Genomic DNA, 18,303 nt, shown 5'->3' on the forward strand with positions numbered 1-18,303 from the left:
GATAGTTTGAGCATTCTTTGGCCTTGCCTTTCTTTGGGATTGGAATGAAAACTGACCTTTTCCAGTCCTGTGGCCACTGCTGAGTTTTCCAAATTTGCTGGCATATTGAGTGCAGCACTTTCACTGCATCATCTTTCAGAATTTGAAATAGCTCAACTGGAATTCCATCACCTCCACTAGCTTTGTTTGTAGTGATGCTTTCTAAGGCCCACTTGACTTCACATTCCAGGATGTCTGGCTCTAGGCGAGTGATCACACCGTTGTGATTATCTGGGTTGTGAAGATCTGTTTTTGTACAGTTCTTCTGTATATTTCTGCCACCTCTTCTTAATATCTTCTGCTTCTGTTACTGCTACTGCTAAGTCGCTTCAGTTGTGTCTGACTCTGTGCAACCCCATAGACGGCAGCCCGCTGAGGAAGGCTTTCTTATCTCTTCTTGCTATTTTTTGGAACTCTGCATTCAGAACCTGGCATTCAGATACTTACATCTTTCCTTTTCTCCTTTGCTTTTCACTTCTCTTCTTTTCACAGCTATTTGTAAGGCCTCCTCAGACAGCCATTTTGCTTTTTTGCATTTCTTTTCCATGGGGATGGTCTTGATCCCTGTCTCCTGTACAATGTTACGAACCCCAGTCCACAGTTCCTCAGGCACTCTATCAGATCTAGTCCCTTAAATCTATTTCTCACTTCCAGTGTATAATCATAAGGGATTTGATTTAGGTCATACCTGAATGGTCTAATGGTTTTCCCTACTTTCTTCAATTTCAGTCTGAATTTGGCAATAAGGAGTTCATGATCTAAGCACAGTCAGCTCCTGGTCTTGTTTTTGTTGACTGTATAGAGCTTCTGCATCTTTGGCTGCAAAGAATATAATCAATCTGATTTCGGTGTTGACCATCTGGTGATGTCCATGTGTAGAGTCTTCTCTTGTGTTGTTGGAAGAGGGTGTTTGCTATGACCAGTGCATTTTCTTGGCAAAACTCTATTAGTCTTTGCCCTGCTTCATTCCATATTAAGGCCAAATCTGCCTGTTACTCTAGGTGTTTCTTGACTTCCTACTTTTGCATTCCAGTCCCCTATAATGAAAAGGACATCTTTTTTGGGTGTTAGTTCTAAAAGGTTTTGTAGGTCTTTATAGAACCGTTCAGCTTCAGCTTCTTCAGTATTACTGGTTGGGGCATAGACCTGGATTACTGTGATATTGAATGGTTTGCCTTGGAAACGAACAGAGATCATTCTGTTGTTTCTGAGATTGCATCCAAGTACTGCATTTCAGACTCTTTTGTTGACCATGATGGCTATTCCATTTCTTCTGAGGGATTCCTGCCCGCAGTAGTAGATATTATGGTCATCTGAGTTAAATTCACCCATTCCAGTCCATTTTAGTTTGCTGATTCCTAGAATGTCGACATTCACTCTTGCCATCTCTTGTTTGACCACTTCCAATTTGCCTTGATTCATGGACCTGACATTCCAGGTTCCTATGCAATATTGCTCTTTACAGCATCGGACCTTGCTTCTATCACCAGTCACATCCACTGCTGGGTATTGTTTTTGCTTTGGCTCCATCCCTTCATCCTTTCTGGAGTTTTTCTCCACTGATCTTCAGTAGCATATTGGGCACCTACTGACCTGGGGAGTTTCTCTCTCAGTATCCTATCATTTTGCCTTTTCATCCTATTCATGGCGTTCTCAATGCAAGAATACTGAAGTGGTTTGCCATTCCCTTCTCCAGTGGACCACATTCTGTCAGACCTCTCCACCATGACCCGCCCGTCTTGGGTTGCCCCACGGGCATGGCTTAGTTTCATTGAGTTAGACAAGGCTGTGGTCCTAGTGTGATTAGATTGACTAGTTTTCTGTGAGTATGGTTTCAGTGTGTCTGCCCTCTGATGCCCTCTCGCAACACCTACCGTCTTAACTTGGGTTTCCCTTACCTTGGGCGTGGGGTATCTCTTCACGGCTGCTCCAGCAAAGCACAGCCATTGCTCCTTCCCTTGGACCAGGGGAAGTAGTTAGGAAGTAGTCCTTCCTAATTTACCCGATAAAGCTGCTGGGAACCTAGGAGTTTCCAGTATCTAGAGGGATCAGGCAGAGAGAAAAAAAAAATTTCCATTGTGGTTATAAAGGTATACTTTATCAAACTGCTGTAAATCATAATTAACTTAAGGGGAAAGGTTTCCTTAAAACCAAAAAGTCACACCTATCTTCATCAGTTTACTCAGTCCTGTATACTTTTTTACTAACAGCTGTATGAAATCAGAGTTGTCTTTAGACTTTTAAAATATCTTACCTGGTTTAGCATAATGATTTAAAAGTCATCAAAAACCTGCACTTGTCAGAAAGTCCTTTCTATGACTCTTCTTAGAGTTGAAGCATTTTGCACAGCGTCACTGTAAGTGTCTATGAATGATAAAGGACTTCAGAAGGCAAGATTGGAGATCTGATTATAATGCTTTTTGACAAAGACACTTAACCAAGTTATGACATACAACGTTTTCATCTGTGTCCTGGCTTCTAAAGTGGTTGACTTCACAGCTGTGATTTCCTCTTTCCTGAGCTGCTTTTCTAGAGAAGACCTTTCCGTGTCTCCTAGTGGATGGGCTTAGCCTTGCTGCATTCTTTCAGTTTCTGCTTATGAGAAGAATTCTTTTTCTTCTTCTAAAGGATAGTCTTGCTTGTAGATTCAGGGTTGCAGTCTTTCTTTTCCAGGGTTTTGAATGCACCTTGGCACCCTCCTGGCCTGCGGTGTGTCTGTAGAGCGATCAGCTGACAGCCCTGGGGGGCTTGCTTCCCTTGTAACTAACTCCTTGTTGTCTCTCCTGCTGTCTTTGGAATCCTTCCTTAGCTTCTGCCGTTTTCACTGTGGCCTGTTCTAGTGCACGTCTGTCTGGGTTTATCTTGTTTGGGACCCGCTGTGCTGCCTGTACCTGGATGTCTATTTCCTCCTTTAGGTTCGGGGCGTTTTCAGCCATGATTTCTTCAGATGCATTTTCATTCCCCTTTGTCATCTTTCTGGGACCCCTATTGCATGTAGATTGGTGTGCTTTGTATTATCCTGGATCTCTCATATTGCTTTCTTTTTCTTCATTTGACTTTCTGTCTGCTGTTCTGATCGGGTGACTTCTCTTCTCCCAGATGACTTACGCATTCTTCGGCATTATTCCTTCTGCTATCCGTAGCCTTTAAGTCGGCTTTCATCTCAGTGAATGAGCCTCCTATTTCTTGGTTTTATAGTTTCTAGTTCTGTTTACAGGAATCTGCATTTCTGTCAATAGCCCTTCGTAATGTCTTCAGTATTTTCATTATCTCCTTTCTGGACTCCTCGTCTGTTAGATGGAAGAGGTTTGTTGCCTGTTCTTTCAGGGATTCTCTTGACCTTTCAGCTGGGTGTGGTTCCCCTGCTTCTTCATTCCCCTCCTATTTCTCTCTCTCTGAGTTTGGGGGCACGGTGCTCTGTGGTCTTGGAGGGCTGCTTTTATCTGGTGGCCTCCCTGGGCGGCCCGTGTGGGTTCACTCTGCTTTCAGGATGCGTGCCTGCTGCTCTTTCCTCAGTGTGGCCGTCACCCCCTCGATGGGGGGGTGCCATGGTGCCAGAGCCGCCTGGGTGCTGAGCTGGGCCCCCTCTCCCCTGCCCTGGCCACCACCCTCCAGGGCAGGGTCTCCTCCCCGGTTGCTGAGCGGAAGCCCCCAGTGTGAGGCCGGTGGGACTGGGGCTGTCCCGCCGGGAGAACCCCCGTGTTCCTTCTCCAGACCTGCCCGCCTGGGCGGGTGCCCTGTTGCTGGGGGGCTCACAGAGGACCTCGTGGCTGGCACTGCCCTTGGCCCCCCCTCCAGTGTGGGAGTGCAGGCAGCTGACACAAGTCAGCAGCACAGATGCTGACACACCCATCCGCCCAAGGCAGGTCCCAAGATCCCAGTGGGCCTGCGCTGGGGCTGCGCTGGGCCTGCAGTGGGCCTGCGCTGGGGCTGCGCTGGGCCTGCAGTGGGCCTGCGCTGGGGCTGCGCTGGGCCTGCAGTGGGGCCTGCGCTGGGGCTGCGCTGGGCCTGCAGTGGGGCCTGCGCTGGGGCTGCAGGGGGGCCTGCGCTGGGGCTGCAGGGGGGCCTGCGCTGGGCCTGCAGTGGGGCCTGCGCTGGGGCTGCCCTGGGCCTGCAGTGAGGCAGCCCAGGTCCTCTGCGCTGGTCTCTCTTCTGCCGCCGACCGGCAGTGTACCCCGCTCCGGGTCTTTCTGTCTCAGCTGACGCCCACACGGGTGAGGGGGCTTTTTGGGGTGCCAGCACCTTCCCTCTTTTCCAGCCCCTCCCAGGGCTCAGGTCCCATCCCTGTCCCTTTATTTTTTCTTTTAATTGGAGGCTAATGACTGTACAATATTGTGGTTTTGCCATACATTCAGTGTCCCTTTAAAAAGAACACTCTTTCATCCCGCCCAGGTATGTGGGGATCATTCTTGTGTTTCTGGGCACCTCGCATCTTTTGCCGGCATTCGGTAAGGAACGAGATTGTTCCCCACGGAGATGTGCTTTTGATGTATTTGTGGGAGGAGGGGCGTTCCACGTCCTTCGATTCTGCCGTCTTGATTCCTCCCCCAGCATTTTAAGATAACAACTAAAATTATAACACTATGCCAGGACAGGTCCAAATTTTAGAAATTCCATATAATTTCTAGCATATATATATTAATAACGTTTGCCCATACCATATAGTCTGAGGAGGTGTATCACTCATTTAACAGTACTTCCCGTGTACTTTAACATACCAAACAATCCTTATTAGTTTAATATTTTTCCCTGAGAAACCTGAGGAGCTCTCTAAAGGATCCCAAAGTTAGCTGGAGGTAAAAAAAACTTTAATTAAAATTTGATATTTGGGGATTTTTGTCAGAAAGTTTCAAAACAGTCAAATAAGATCGTAGGTCATTTTCACACAGTATTATTCCTTAACCAAAATAAGAACCGCTCTCGAGAGCAAATACAAATCACTTAAAGGCACAGAAACCCACACAATGTGTTATCAGTGGCAGCATGCTAGGAAAGCTCTGTCCTCTTAACAGACAAAACAGAATCCAGTTTTGCACCAGCTTACTTTTACTAATGATTCATTTACTGAATTTAATCTAAACTTAGTCAGTTCTGACCATGCAGAAAGCTCTGTTCTGCAAGCCTTCCATTACTTTCTGCATCCCTATTATTTTGCCCCTTCATTTTCTCATCTAGAAACAACCATATGAACTTCCATCACTTAATTTATCATGACTTTAAAACTGCGTGTTACCAGATATCTGGAGAGATCATTTGTGTATCAAAGGCACAGGAAGAGAAATGCAGATTCCTTCTCTCACTGCTTATACAGAACCCAGCCATCTTCGGGAATTTTTCCCCCAGTTCCCAAATATTCAGTTCAGTTTAAACAAACAAATGAGAGTCACAGACAGTAATATAGATCATCTGCTCATATTCACAGTCACTTTCAGCAAAACGAGGAGAGAACAGGATTTGGACTCAGGTACTGAGACACTCACATACATCCACACACACCCCAGATAAAAGCAATTGCAGAAGTCCACTTTTTAAAATTTACTTTTAATTGGGAAGGATAATTGCTTTACACAGTTGCATTGGTTTGTACCAAACACCAGCATGGAGCAGCCACAGGTTCCCCCGTGGCGTCCCTGACGCTTGCGCCCCCTCCTGCCTCCCGCCCCACCCCACCCCTCTGGGCTGTTTCCGGGCCCTGGTTTGAGCCGAGTCTTGCGGGAAATTCGCATTGGCTGTCTGGTTTGCACATGGTCGCGTATGTTCCCGTGTTACTCTCTCCATACATCCCACTCTCTCCTCCTCCCCCCCCCAAGTCCATTCTCAGTATCTGGGTCTCTGTTGTTGCTCTGCAGATAGTTCATCAGTGCCATCTTTCTAGATTCCATACGTATGTGTTAGTATATGGTAATTGCTTTTCACTTTCGACGTCCTTCACCTGGTATAACAGGGTCTAGGTTCATCCACTTCATTAGGACGGACTCAAATTCGTTCCTTTTCATGGCTGAGTAGATTCTACGGTGTATATGTACCACAGCTTCTTTATCCACTCATCTGTCGATGGACATCTAGGTTGCTTCCATGTCCTAACGATTGTAAATAGGGCTGCAATGGACCCTGGGTTATATGTGTCTTTTTCAGTTTTGATTTCCTCAGGGTATATGCCTAGTAGTTGGATTGCTGGGTCATATCGTGGTTGTATTCCTAGTTTTTTAAGGAATCTCCGCACTGTTCTCCATAGTGGCTGTATCAATTTGCATTCCCACCAACAGTGCAAGAGGGTTCCCTTTCCTCCACACCCTCTCCAGCATTTATTGTTCGTAGACTTTTTGATGATGGCCATTTTGACCGGTGTGAGGCGATATCTCAGTGTAGTTTTGATTTGCATTTCTCTAATAATGAGTGATCCTTGAGCATCTTTTCGTGTGTTTCTTAGCCATCTGTATGTCTTCTTTGGAGAAATGTCTGTTTAGGTCTTTTGGCCATTTTCTGATTGGGTTGTTTTCCTGCTCTTGACTTGTATGAGCTGCTTGTATATTTTTGAAATTAATCCTTTGTCTGTTGTTTCACTGGCTACCATTTCTTCCTGTCCAGAGGGTTGTCTTTTCACTTTGTTTATAGTGCCCTTTGCTGTGCAAAAGCTTTTAATTAGGTCACACTTGTTTGTTTTTTGTTTTTATTTCCATTACTCTAGGAGGCAGGTCATAGAGGATCGTGCTGTGATTTATGTCATAGAGTGTTCTGCCTGTTTTCCTCTAGGAGTTTTAAAGTTTCCAGTCTTATATTTAGGTCTTTAATCCATTTTGAGTTTACTTTTGTGTATGATGTTAGGCAGTGTTCTAATTTCATTCTTTTACACATAGCTGTCCAGTTTTCCCAGCACCACCCATTGCATATTCTTGCCTTCTTTTGTCAAAAATAAGGTACCCACAGGTGCGTGGGTTTATCTCTGTCTGGGCTTTCTGTCTTACTCCATTGGTCTGTATTTCTGTTTTTGTGCCAGTACCATACTGTCTTGATGAGTATAGCTTTGCAGTATATAGTCTGAAGTCAGGAAGGTTGATTCCTCTAGCTCCATTCTTCTTTCTCAAGATAGCTTTGGCTATTTGGGGGTCTTTTGTGTTTCCATATGAATTGTGAGATTTTTTGGTTCTAGTTCTGTGAAATATGCCATTGGTAGTTTGACAGGGATTGCACTGATCTGTAGATTACATTTGGTAGTACCGTCATTTCCACAATATTCTTCCAACCTAGGAATATGGAATATCTCTCCGTGTTGTCTTTGATTTCTTTCAGTGTCTTAACAGTTTTCTGAATACAGCTCTTTTGTCTCCTTAGGTAGGTTTATTCCTAGGTATTTTATTCTTTTTGTTGCAATGGTAAATGGGATTGATTCCTTAATTTCTTTTTCTGATATTTCATTGTTAGTGTATAGGAATGCAAATGATTTGTGTATTGATTTTGTATCCTGCCACTTTGCTAAATTCACTGATCACTGTAGTGATTTTCTGATCGTGTCTTCAGGATTTTCTATGTATGCTATCATGTAGTCTGCAGTGAGAGTTTTACTTCTTTTCCAATCTGGATTCCTTTTCTTTCTTTTTCTTCTCTGATTGCCGTAGCTAGCACTTCTAAAGCTATGTTAAATAATAGTGGTGAGAGTGGCCACCTTTGTCTTGTTCCTGATCTTAGAGGAAATGCTTTCAGTTTTTCACCATTGAGAATGTTTGCTGTGGGTTTATCATATATGGCCTTTATTATTTTGCCCTTCTATGCCCATTTTTGAAGTTTTTTTTTTTTATCATAAATGGGTGTTGAATTTTGTCAAAAGCTTTTTCTGTATCTATCGAGATTATCATATGGTTTTTATCTTTCAATTTGTTAATCACATTGATTGATTTGCATATACTGAAGAATCCTTGCATCCCTGGGATAAACCTGACTTGCTCATGGTGTATGATCTTTGTAATGTGTTGTTGAATTGTTTGCTGGAATTTTGATGATTCTTGCATCTGTGTTCATCAGTGATATTGGTCTGTGATTTTCTTTTTTGTGTTGTCTTTGTCTGGTTTTGGTATCGGGGTGATAGCGGCCTCAAAGAATGAGTTTGGAAGTGTTCCTTCCTCTGCAATTTCATGGAAGAGTTTTAGAAGGATAGGAATTAGTTGGAGGATTAATGGAGGATAGCTAAAGATTTCCCAGTTTTGCAAGAATATGCCAGGGGACTCTAGGATGGAGCAGAGCTCTGATCATCCATACCTAATTATTACCTATGATTGATGCTATCAAATATCAAGCAAAAACAGTTCAAATCAGTCTCTCAGGGTCAGTTCCCTAGTCACAAAAAGGGAGAACCCCAACAGATGTCCCATCAGAAATGAAGCTGAATGACCTTGTCCAAAGAGGAACATTCCAACCAGTGCTCTGCCACAAGCAAAACCCACCCGACGGGGACATCACACACAAGCCTCGCGTGCACAAGCTGGAGCGACTGGGCCCCAGGTGACACTGAAGGGGGCCCCAGGTGACACTGAAGGGGGCCACAGCGCTGCGTGTCTCAGTCCCAAGCAGCCTTGTGCCCGGGGGTGGTTCGCAGCTGTCAGGGGCACTGCCTCTGACATCCCCAGAGTGAAATGTACCCTGGAAGCCGCTGGGACTCAGGGAGGGGCTGCCTCTGGCTGGGTCAGCCTGTCACAGGCACGCACTCCTGGCTGGCCTATGAAAATCCCTGGCGAACGTGTCTGTGTGCCTGACACAGCGTGAAGCCAGACGCCACCAAACACTGGAGTTTGGAGCAGAGAAAGGTTTACCGTAGGGTCACGCAAGAAGGGTAGTTGTGTCCGCAAACCCCCAAACTCTCCAAAGTGTTTCAGCACAGCATTTTTAAAGGCCAGGGGAGGGAAAGGGGTCCCAGGGTATGTGATCGCTCATGCACAATTCTCTGATTGACTGATGGTGGTAGGGTGACAGGGCGGTGTCACAGGGGTTAACGTTATCAGTCCTTAGGCTCCAGGAGGCCTGGGGGCCATGTGCTCAAGGTCGTCAGGTAGTTAACATCTTCCATTTGGTGGTGGTGGGGGGGTTCACATCTGTGAAATAATTTAGGAAATGTGCATCAGATACAGTTATCTGGGTGCTTCAGAGGAGCTAAAGCAGCAGATGGGGGTGGGAGGGAAGTCCTGTCTGGGGAAGGCCCCACAGGATCCTGCTTGGCTACATTAGTGAAGGCTGTTCCTGGGTGGACAGGAAGCCGAGCAGAAAGCAGCCCGGAACCCCCCATCCGAGTGAGCCTGCAGGTGGGGGCTTTGGCTCCAGAGCAGCCTCGAAGTCCTTGTGGGCCCCAGACATGCTGAACTCCAGCCACTCATAGCCGCATTCCCGTTTTCCTAAAGATGAACAGCACCTGGCACCTCCTCAGACCCCCAGAGGGGTCCGAATGCCCTCTTCCTCTTCCCTCCGCTGTGTGTAACGTGAAGGAAGGTGCCAGCCAGCCCTGGGGCAGCAGGTGGCCATCTCCACTCTCTGGCCTCAGCCACGTGGTCACTGCATGTGGTGGCTGAGGGTGGGAGAGCCTTTGTGGCCACACCGGTCACGCACCTCAGAAGGAGGGCCCTCCATTTTTCTGATAGTTTGACAAGAAAGCTTTGACAAACTTAACTGAAATAATAGCATCCCTGATGTTTTAGCTCAGTAAGAGCAATGAATTGTGATTAAAAAACTGCGTCACACCGATATGCTTTGAAATGTTTTTATTGATGAGGACATCTTTTGTGGTCACACAGTAAGCTTGTGGACGGGCCCACTGCTGCTGGGCGGCTGCTGGCTCCGGTGCTTTGCATCTGCCGAGGTCATGCCTTTCTCGGCTGCTCCAGCCTCTGCCCCAGCCCTGGGTGAGCAGCAGTCAGCAAGAGCCCTGCCTTCAGCTACATCGTCTAAAGATTATTTTCTGAGAACCTTAATTATTTGACCTGTAAGGTTGTTATACGTCTTTCAAGGTACAAAGAAAATGGAATTAGTTATAAAACTGGAAGAATGTGTGAAACCAAATAGCGTTTCAGTTTCTCAAATGAAAACACTGCCAAGCTAGTGTGGTCGGTGTCCAAATCCAGACCCCTGGGTCGTGGGTGGGTGACGCCATTTTCAGCGGCCTTTGCTCTTCAGTGGGCTCTGAAGCGACAGGCGTGAATGCCGCCGCAGAGAGCGCCCTCCCAGCCTCACACCCTCCTCGTCCCAGCGCCAGGTCCGGGGGCCTGGAGCTGCAGGCGCGCAGAGCAAAGTGGGCGTGAGGGGGTGAAGCCCGGCGGCTCCCAGGCCCGGGTTTGTCACACGTAAGGGTCCTTGGTGTCGCTGCTGGGTAACGGTCTGGTCTGTTGACAATGCTGTGATGACTTGTCTGAACGTGAGACTCAAGCAGATAAAGAACTCTTGTTATTACTGCCTTAATTACCCTAGACTACCTGGAGAATTTTGTTTTTAAAAATTCTGTCACCCTATGGTAGATCTATACTGACATGGAAAGATTGCCAAGACATGACTTTTGGTGGGAAAAAAAAAAGGAAACTGAAGAAAAATATAACTGCTTGATTCCATGTATGTAAAAATAAAATACCCTAGAAAATGGAAAGGCTGAATGGGCAGCACACTCCTGGGAGTCTGCTGTCGAGAACTGGGAGAACAAACTTTTTTGTTGTTGTTAAAACTGACCTATTTGGATTCAGCGCTATCAGAAATAAATGTGCCCTCTTGAGGCATCAAAATCTTTCTGTCTCAGTGGAGGCCTGTGCTGGCAGACTAACTGTGGGTCAGGCCTCAGCTCATACCGTCTCATTGCGTGTCTCATCACAGGGACAAGCCGACCTCTTGAAGTACGCCAAGAACGAGACTGTGGAGAACCTGAAGCAGATCCACTACGCGGCCGTCTCCTGCGGACTCAGCAAGCCGGGCACAGAAAACGCCGATGTCCAGAAGCCGCGGCGGAGCCTCGAGGTCATACCCGAGAAGGCAAGCGATGAAACTGGAGAATGAGCGGACTTTCTAGAGATGATCACAGAGTCTGTAACTCTAGGACCAACTGTCAGCCGGATGGGACGTTCGCTTTGCACTCACTAATGAAAATAATATGGGGATTTTAAAGCACAACTGGAATAGCTAATTGCAGTCTCTTAAAACTGTGAATGTATGTAGCAACCCTGCTTATGGAGGCAAATAAACTCTTTAACAAGAAATTCTCTTCCTGGCCCAAACAGGCTGTATTTGTATACAAAGACGTCATAATTCAGTTCCAATGTGAACAACAGACTAGCCACTCTGGTTCCATTGAGAAGCAGACATTTTCCCAACAGAAAACAATGTCTTAAGATGCAGATGGACTGTATGGTCTAATCAGTATTTACTGGGCAGGGTGGGGGGGAACCAAATCCTAAAAGAAGTTTTACTTACGTATGATTGCTGGGGCCTCTGGGTGCTGGGTGATTCTGGCAGCATGCCTGCTGAGAGCCATGCTTACTGAGAATGTGAGTAGCCCGAGCCCCTGAACGTGCAGAGCACGGGCTTCCAGGGCACTGCAGTGGCGGCCGCTCCTGGCTGGGCCCTGCTGGGTGCGCAGGCCACGTCAAGGCACCGGCGTGGCAGCAATGCCCTGTGCATGCCTCTCGCTGTATGAAGCGGCGGCCGCATTAAAGACATGATTTATGGTATTTCTCCAATAGCAGTGCGTGCATTTAATCAAAGTTTAACTTTTAAAATTTCCAGTTCAAGGTAATTCTACTAAGAGTGGCCAGCGACTTGGTAAACAGCTTTGTCAGAGGCGTGTCTGGTTTGGCATTTTGCTTTCGGTACATACAGTGGCCCCGACTTTACACAGTGGCTGCTCTCTGTGAAGCCAACACCTTGCCCCTTCTCAGCCTCTCAGGTCCTGCGGGGGGCGAGCCTGGACCCCGTGCAGACCATGGGCCAGGGGCACGTGGAGCGGCTGCGGCAGCTGCCGTGTTCCTCCGGTCAGCTGAGTTGTTCGTTAACACCAGACTTTATTTTCTGGATCAGTGAAACGCCACACTATTTTGGAAGAGCTACTGGACACTGCAGCCTAATGACTGCTTCTCCCAAACCAAACTGCTCGCAAATTTTGGAAGTGTAAAAGGTTTCTAAATCCTCAATAACTAACTGCTTTTAGATTTGTCCATTTTCTTTTCAGCCACTCGGGTAAGTGAGTGGGATAACTGTGGGATCTGCACTGTGGTGTCTCACTTTTTGCTCACGGCATCTGCTCAGGCCGATACACTGACTTTATTTCTGCCCAGACCCTGAAATACCCTTTTACAGAATACGTCCTCAGCCCGGCTCTTATCGCTTGCCTGTGCATGTCCACTGGTCTTCACTCAGTATCATTCCAGTTAGAAAATTAAACCTGTTACCTGAATAGTAACAGTGCAGTTTCCTGCTCACACAGGTGAGCAGCCAGCCAGTAACCGAGGCTCCTAGTGCTGAAATGAACTCTGCGTGGAAAAACAAAATGAGTAGAAAATAGTGAAAAATTAAAAGCAGATTTGTAGACTGAGAAATAAAATAATGTGTAATTTAGATTACTGTTAGCAATCCTTGAACTTATCTGGCCAGTAAATAGCAATATTCAGTGAAAATCCAGAAATCATAAAAAAGACTTAAAATATTAAGAAATTGCTACATTTATAGTAACAGAAGGTATTAGCTAGTATGTGACTTAAATGGGAGCAAGGCACATGTCATTTCTGCGGTTCACATAGGCTTTTAGCATCAGCAAAATTGAGAACCCAGGGTCATTCCATCCAACACTTCCTTTCCCAGAGCAGAGGCTGGGGACAAGAGCGGTAAGCTGTGCTGCCTGAGCTCAGAGTCTGGCGGGGGAGTGACCCAGCGCAGGGTCAGTCCGGATTTCCACACTGCAAAGGTCAACCCTCTTTTGACCTTCTCTTCAAAGGGATGAGCCAAGCAACAGGAGAAAGCGGGGCCTTCCGGGAGCTGCCCCGGCTCCTGGAGGCCCTGCTGCAGCGGGCGCCAGCGGGGCGCGCAGCAAGGCCGGCTTGGCGCTCTCGGCCTTCTTTTCCGACGCTCTGATTCCGAAGGTGAAGACGGCTGTCTGAGGAGGGGCGCTGACAGCCGGGGACGTGGGGTCTGAGGCTGGAGAACACTGGAGCCCTGCTGCGCCCGCGCCCAGCTCTCCCCAGCTGTCCGCCGGCGCCCCAGGGGAGGCTGGAGGCCCGCTCCTCCTCCCCCGGAAGGCGGGAGTGCGGAGGAGAGGTTGGCGCTGCCCGGTGGGCTTCCGACGCAGGCCCCGAGGGCAGCACCCGGCCGGGCGCGCGGGCAGGGGCGTCTCCCGGGGCAGCGGGGTGGCCGGCGGCCGTCAGAGGTCCAGGGGGCTCACGATGGTGAAGCCCGAGTCCTTGCTGTGGCCGCTGCTGTCGTCGTCGGGGCTGGAGCTGGGGTTGCTGGAGGAGGCGGAGGCCGGGCCGGTCAGCGGGTCGGAGAACACGAGCACCGGCCGGGCGGCGCCCCGGAGCGGCCGCAGCGGCTGAGCCTGGCCCGAGGGGCTCAGCCCGGCGCCTCGCTCCTCGCAGTCCTTGGAGACCAGGACGAAGTCGTCCGCGCCCGGCCGCTCCCGGCGACCCGGGGCTGCTGGCGGGGCCTGCAAAGGGGTCAGGGCCGGAGGAGGCGCGGTGAGGGGCGCTGGGCGGGCCCTGGCTCCTCCCGCGGGCAGGGGGCTCCTCCGAGGGGTCTGGGTCTGTCCCGCCCCCGGGGGCCGGCCTCTGGTTTCGTCCCACTCCTGTGCGAGTCGGGGCAGATATCCGGGCACAGGTTGGCCCACCTGGAGTCCAGTCACTGGCGCCCGCTCATCCCTCGAGCACCGGGGTCTCCCAGGACGGTGGGGGGCACTGGGAGGGTCTACAAACACATGGACCGGGAAGGGCCTCTGCCAAAGAGCGGAGCTGCGAGAAAGGACCTCACAGGGCTCTCTGCTGGAAGAGCACTCTTAAAGCTTAAAGAGTCCCATTTGAAAATGCCGTTCTGCTTCTTTAAAATCATAAAAAAATAAACAGTTTGTAAGCATCTGGATGCTACTTTTTGAGAAGGTTAACTTGGATGAGATTTTGCTAAAATATTCACTCCCTGGGCCTTCGCAGAAAACATTCCCTGACCCAGGTGGCTTACGGGGTGATGGACGCTGAGAAGTCCCTCCCCCTGAAGGCCAAAAAACTTCCGGCCAAGTGAAGTACACTCTGGACAGCATTGGGGAAGCAGGGTCGGCACTCCCCCTGCGAAAGGGGAAGGGAAGCCAGGGCTGCAGCCATCCGACCAGGAACAGGCAGAGAGCCGGCTTCCGGGGCTTCCTAAAGGACATGCAGAAGTCCAGGTGTGCGCTGCCCAAGTGCGGGAGCCGCCGGTGCACAGTGGATGGCACCGCCCCGAGTCCACACCGCGCACAGCTGTGTGCAGCGCCCCCCACGTGTGGTCCGGGCTCTCGCCCCTCCCGCGTGAGCGCCCCCACGTGCGGTCCGGGCTCTCGCTCCTCCCGCGTGAGCGCCCGCAGGGCGGCCTGCCCCACCCTGGGAGCCTGGTACCTGCGGGGCGGCGCCGCTGCAGTAGTGGTCGTCTGCGATGCTGATCTGCTCGCTGTCCTCGGCCTCCAGCTGGCTCTGGTTGAAACGCAGGGAGCCCTTCAGGATGTCTTTGATCTATTTCAAAGAAGACGATCCGTGAGAAAGGCCAGCGGGTCTGCCTCTAAGCATCACTCAAACCTCGGGTACATCTGACCCTGACTCCACTGACCACTCTGGTTTTTCTTTTGTTTTTTTTTTTTTTGTTTTTTTTTGCTGTGCCTCGAGGCTTGTGGGGTCTCAGTTCCCTGACCAGGGACTGAACCTGTGGTCCCTGCAGCGGAGGCACGGAGTCCTAACTGCTGGGCCGCCAGGGAGGTGCCCTGACCAGTCTTCTCTTGTGTGGGTATGAATATACGACCGGAAGAAAGAAAGAACCAAAAAACACCCAGCTCCGCCTTATGGATGACATTGAGCCGTCCCCGCCTGCACGGCCAGGCCCTCATGGGGACAGGCCTGGGGCAGTCTCCGGGGTCCTCCACCCTGTGTCCACCCCGGCCCAGGGAGCGCCCTCGGCTCTGGGGTGGCCCCGCCCGGCTGAGGGCCAGTCAGGCGGGCTGACGGTGAGAGCCCTGCACCCCTTCATGGACATTCATGCTCCATCTGTCTGCCAAGTACAACCCTTGAGGGGCCCAGGCTGCTTAGAGGAGGAGATTCTTTGGGCCTTGTGCTCCCAGGACGTCCACGTGTCTACAGGGGCATAACTGGACTTGAGCGGGACACACCCCCCGTAGCAGCGTCGGAGAGGAAGGGGCGAGAGGTCGGGGGTGGGGGGACCGAGAACCACCCTGGCCAGTGGCTGCAGGCTGCTCAGACATGACTGCTGGGAGGAGCCGGGGCCATGCAGGAGGGGTCCGTGTGGAAGGCAATGTGGGTGCCCTCCCCCCGGTGATGGGCACAAAAGGCTGGCCTGGGTGGCACCAGGTCAGATGAACGGACATACCTGCTTTAGTCCAGCCAGGGAAACCAGAAGCTGATCCTCTTTTTCCAAATTTTCCTGTAATATCACTTCTTGAATATTTACTGAAAAATAAAAGAATGACATTTTATAACTAATGCCCTGAGTATAATTTATCTGCTGCCGCACCATCACTTCAGACCAGTCGGGGAATTCCTCTGCCACACTGCACAGCAGCTCTTTCTACCAAGGATGCTCTGCCCAGCCAGACACGGGGCAGGGGCTGGGTACAGGAGAGGGGGCACAGAGCCTGGGACACAAAGCCTCCCACCAGCGTCCCATGAATGTGTTCTCACAGTGACAGAAGTGTCTTACTTCCGCTGACAGCCCAGAGCTGCCCTTGCTGACCTGCGACGGGGTGGACAGCATGGAGCATTCACCCAACGTTTCCGCTAGGCTTCCTATACCAGGATTCAGTGCTGTTAATTCACCTCCTCTGCCTAAAGACCAGGTCCTCCTGGTGACAGAAATTAAAGAAACTATCTAAAAACAGTGGAAACAGTAGCAGATTTTATTTTCTGCCCTCCAAAATCACTGTAGACACTGACTACAGCTATGAAATTAAAAGACGTTTGCTCCTTGGAAGAAAAGTTATGACAAACTTAGTGTATTAAAAAGCAGAGACATCACTTTGCTGACCAAGGGTCCATATATGGTTCTTCCAGTAGTCATGTATGGATGTGAGAGTTGGGCCATAAAGAAGGCTGAGCATCGAAGAATTGATGCTTTTGAACTGTGGTGTTGGAGAAGACTCTTGAGAGCCCCTTGGACAGCAAGGAGATCCAGCCAGTCCATCCTAAAGGAGATTAAGCCTGAACATTCATTGGAAGGAATGATGCTGAAGCTGAAGCTCCAATACTTTGGCCACCTGATGAGAAGAGCCATCTCACTGGAGAAGACTCTGACGCTGGGAAAGATAAGGCAGGGGGAGAAGGGGATGACAGAGGATGAGGTGGTTGGGTGGCATCACCAATGCAATGGACATGGGTTTGAGTGAACTACGGGAGTTGGTGATGGACAGGGAGGCCTGGAGTGCTGCAGTCCATGGGGTCGCAAAGAGTCGGATATGACTTAGCAACTGAACAACAACAATCTTTAAAAAATATAAATAGTAAAGTATGTTGTCAATTCAACAAATTGTAAAAAGAAAAGGACAAACCCACGGCACTGTGGTTGTCGCCAGATAGCGATGCCTGTGGAGTCAGCAGGACCTAACCCCGTCACCGGAGCTGTGTCTCTGTGTCTGCATGGGGGCCTGGCCTTCATGCAGACTTGACCCGAAGACCCCCTGAGCCAGCTCTGAGCACCGGCGTCACGCTGATCTGCTCACCGAGCCCCTCAGTGAGCGAGGGCTGTGGCCTTCCGCATGGCGCGCCTGACCCCCGGCGCTGCTGGGCCTGTGCTTCTGGGGAGGGGGTTCTTAAAGAGGGGGTGTGTGAGTGAAAGCGCCCCCCACCCTACAGGGCTCCTCTGGAGACTCTTGGTTGGGCTGTTGCTGCTAAGTCACTTCAGGCGTGTCCGACTCTGTGCGACCCCATAGACGGCAGCCCACCAGGCTCCCCAGTCCCTGGGATTCTCCAGGCAGGAACACTGGGTTGCCATGTCCTTCTCCATCTTGGTTGGGGGTGGCAATTAAAACACATTTTTATGACACCGTCCGAGCACCGAGCTGAGAACCCGTGCAGGAAGAGGCTCACCCTCCTCTAAAGCTGCTCCCTTCCTTCCTGGGGCCGTACCAGGAGCCCAATGACTCGGCCCGTGAGCCTGGCTCTCGGCCCTGCACTCCATCACGCTGTTCGAGGCTCTGCTCTGGGCCTGGCCCCTCGGCCTCTGGCACCCAGGCCGCCCCTGGCGCGCTCAGTGCCCGCAGGAGGAGAGCGGGGGCAGCGCTCAGCCTGCCTGGGGCCTGGGGGCTCCATCCTCGGCTCTCCTGCATCCTCCTGGGAGCGGCCTTCCTGCCCACCCAGACCATGTGCCCAGGCCACCCTCAGGGCGCCTGCCGTCAGCCCCTCTATGGCGCTGACAAAAGCGCTGTCACACCTGACGCTGGCTTACCGGTTGGCCGTCACCCCTAGCGGGGTCTGGCTCAGGGCTACACCCAGCCCTCAGCAGGACAGCTGGCAAACTTCAGGGGCACGGTGAGTGGTGACCGACTGAACAAACATGGAAAAACACCCTTGGAACCTGCATTTCGAAATACTGCGATCCTGGTTGTTGCTGTTCAGTTGCTCAATCGTGTCCGACTTTGCGACCCCAGGGACTGCAGCACTGTCCAGGGGCCAGGCCTCCCTGTCCAACACCAGCTCCCGGAGCCCACCCAAACTCATGTCCATCGAGTCAGTGATGCCATCCAGCCACCTCATCCTCTGTCGTCCCCTTCTCCTCCTGCCCCCAATCCCTCCCAGCATCAGGGTCTTTTCTAATGAGTCAGCTCTTCGCATCAGGTGGCCAAAGTACTGGAGTTTCATCTTCAACATCAGTCCTTCCAATGAACACTCAGGACTGATCTCCTTTGGGATGGACTGGTTGGATCTCCTTGCAGTCCAAGGGACTCTTAAGAGTCTTCTGCAACACCACAGTTCAAAAGCATCGATTCTTCGGCTCTCAGCTTTCTTTATGGTCCAATGCTCACATCCATACATGACTACTTGAAAAGCCATAGCTTTGACTAGATGGACCTTT

General features: G+C 50.3%; 2 protein-coding genes across 18 annotated transcripts in view; one reads left to right on the forward strand and one right to left on the reverse strand.

The window, feature by feature from the left end:
• Positions 1-11,248, forward strand: part of PLCL2 (phospholipase C like 2) — a 210,436-nt gene extending 199,188 nt beyond the window's left edge. For all 3 annotated transcript variants that reach the window (XM_055570002.1, XM_055570004.1, XM_055570003.1), the window contains exon 6: positions 10,879-11,248. In XM_055570002.1, the coding sequence (XP_055425977.1) occupies positions 10,879-11,058 (180 nt within the window). In that variant the 3' untranslated portion in view covers positions 11,059-11,248. The remainder of the gene's footprint in view (positions 1-10,878) is intronic.
• Positions 11,249-11,394: 146 nt separating this feature from the next.
• TBC1D5 (TBC1 domain family member 5) overlaps positions 11,395-18,303 on the reverse strand; it is a 590,389-nt gene continuing 583,480 nt past the window's right edge. For all 15 annotated transcript variants that reach the window (XM_055570013.1, XM_055570012.1, XM_055570015.1 and 12 more), the window contains 3 exons: positions 15,607-15,686; positions 14,628-14,741; positions 11,395-13,693 (listed from right to left, as the gene is read on the reverse strand). In XM_055570013.1, coding sequence (XP_055425988.1) covers positions 13,412-13,693; positions 14,628-14,741; positions 15,607-15,686 — 476 coding nt within the window. In that variant the 3' untranslated portion in view covers positions 11,395-13,411. The remainder of the gene's footprint in view (positions 13,694-14,627; positions 14,742-15,606; positions 15,687-18,303) is intronic.

Source organism: Bubalus kerabau, chromosome 2, assembly GCF_029407905.1.
Source record: "Bubalus kerabau isolate K-KA32 ecotype Philippines breed swamp buffalo chromosome 2, PCC_UOA_SB_1v2, whole genome shotgun sequence".
Lineage (NCBI taxonomy): Eukaryota > Metazoa > Chordata > Mammalia > Artiodactyla > Bovidae > Bubalus > Bubalus kerabau.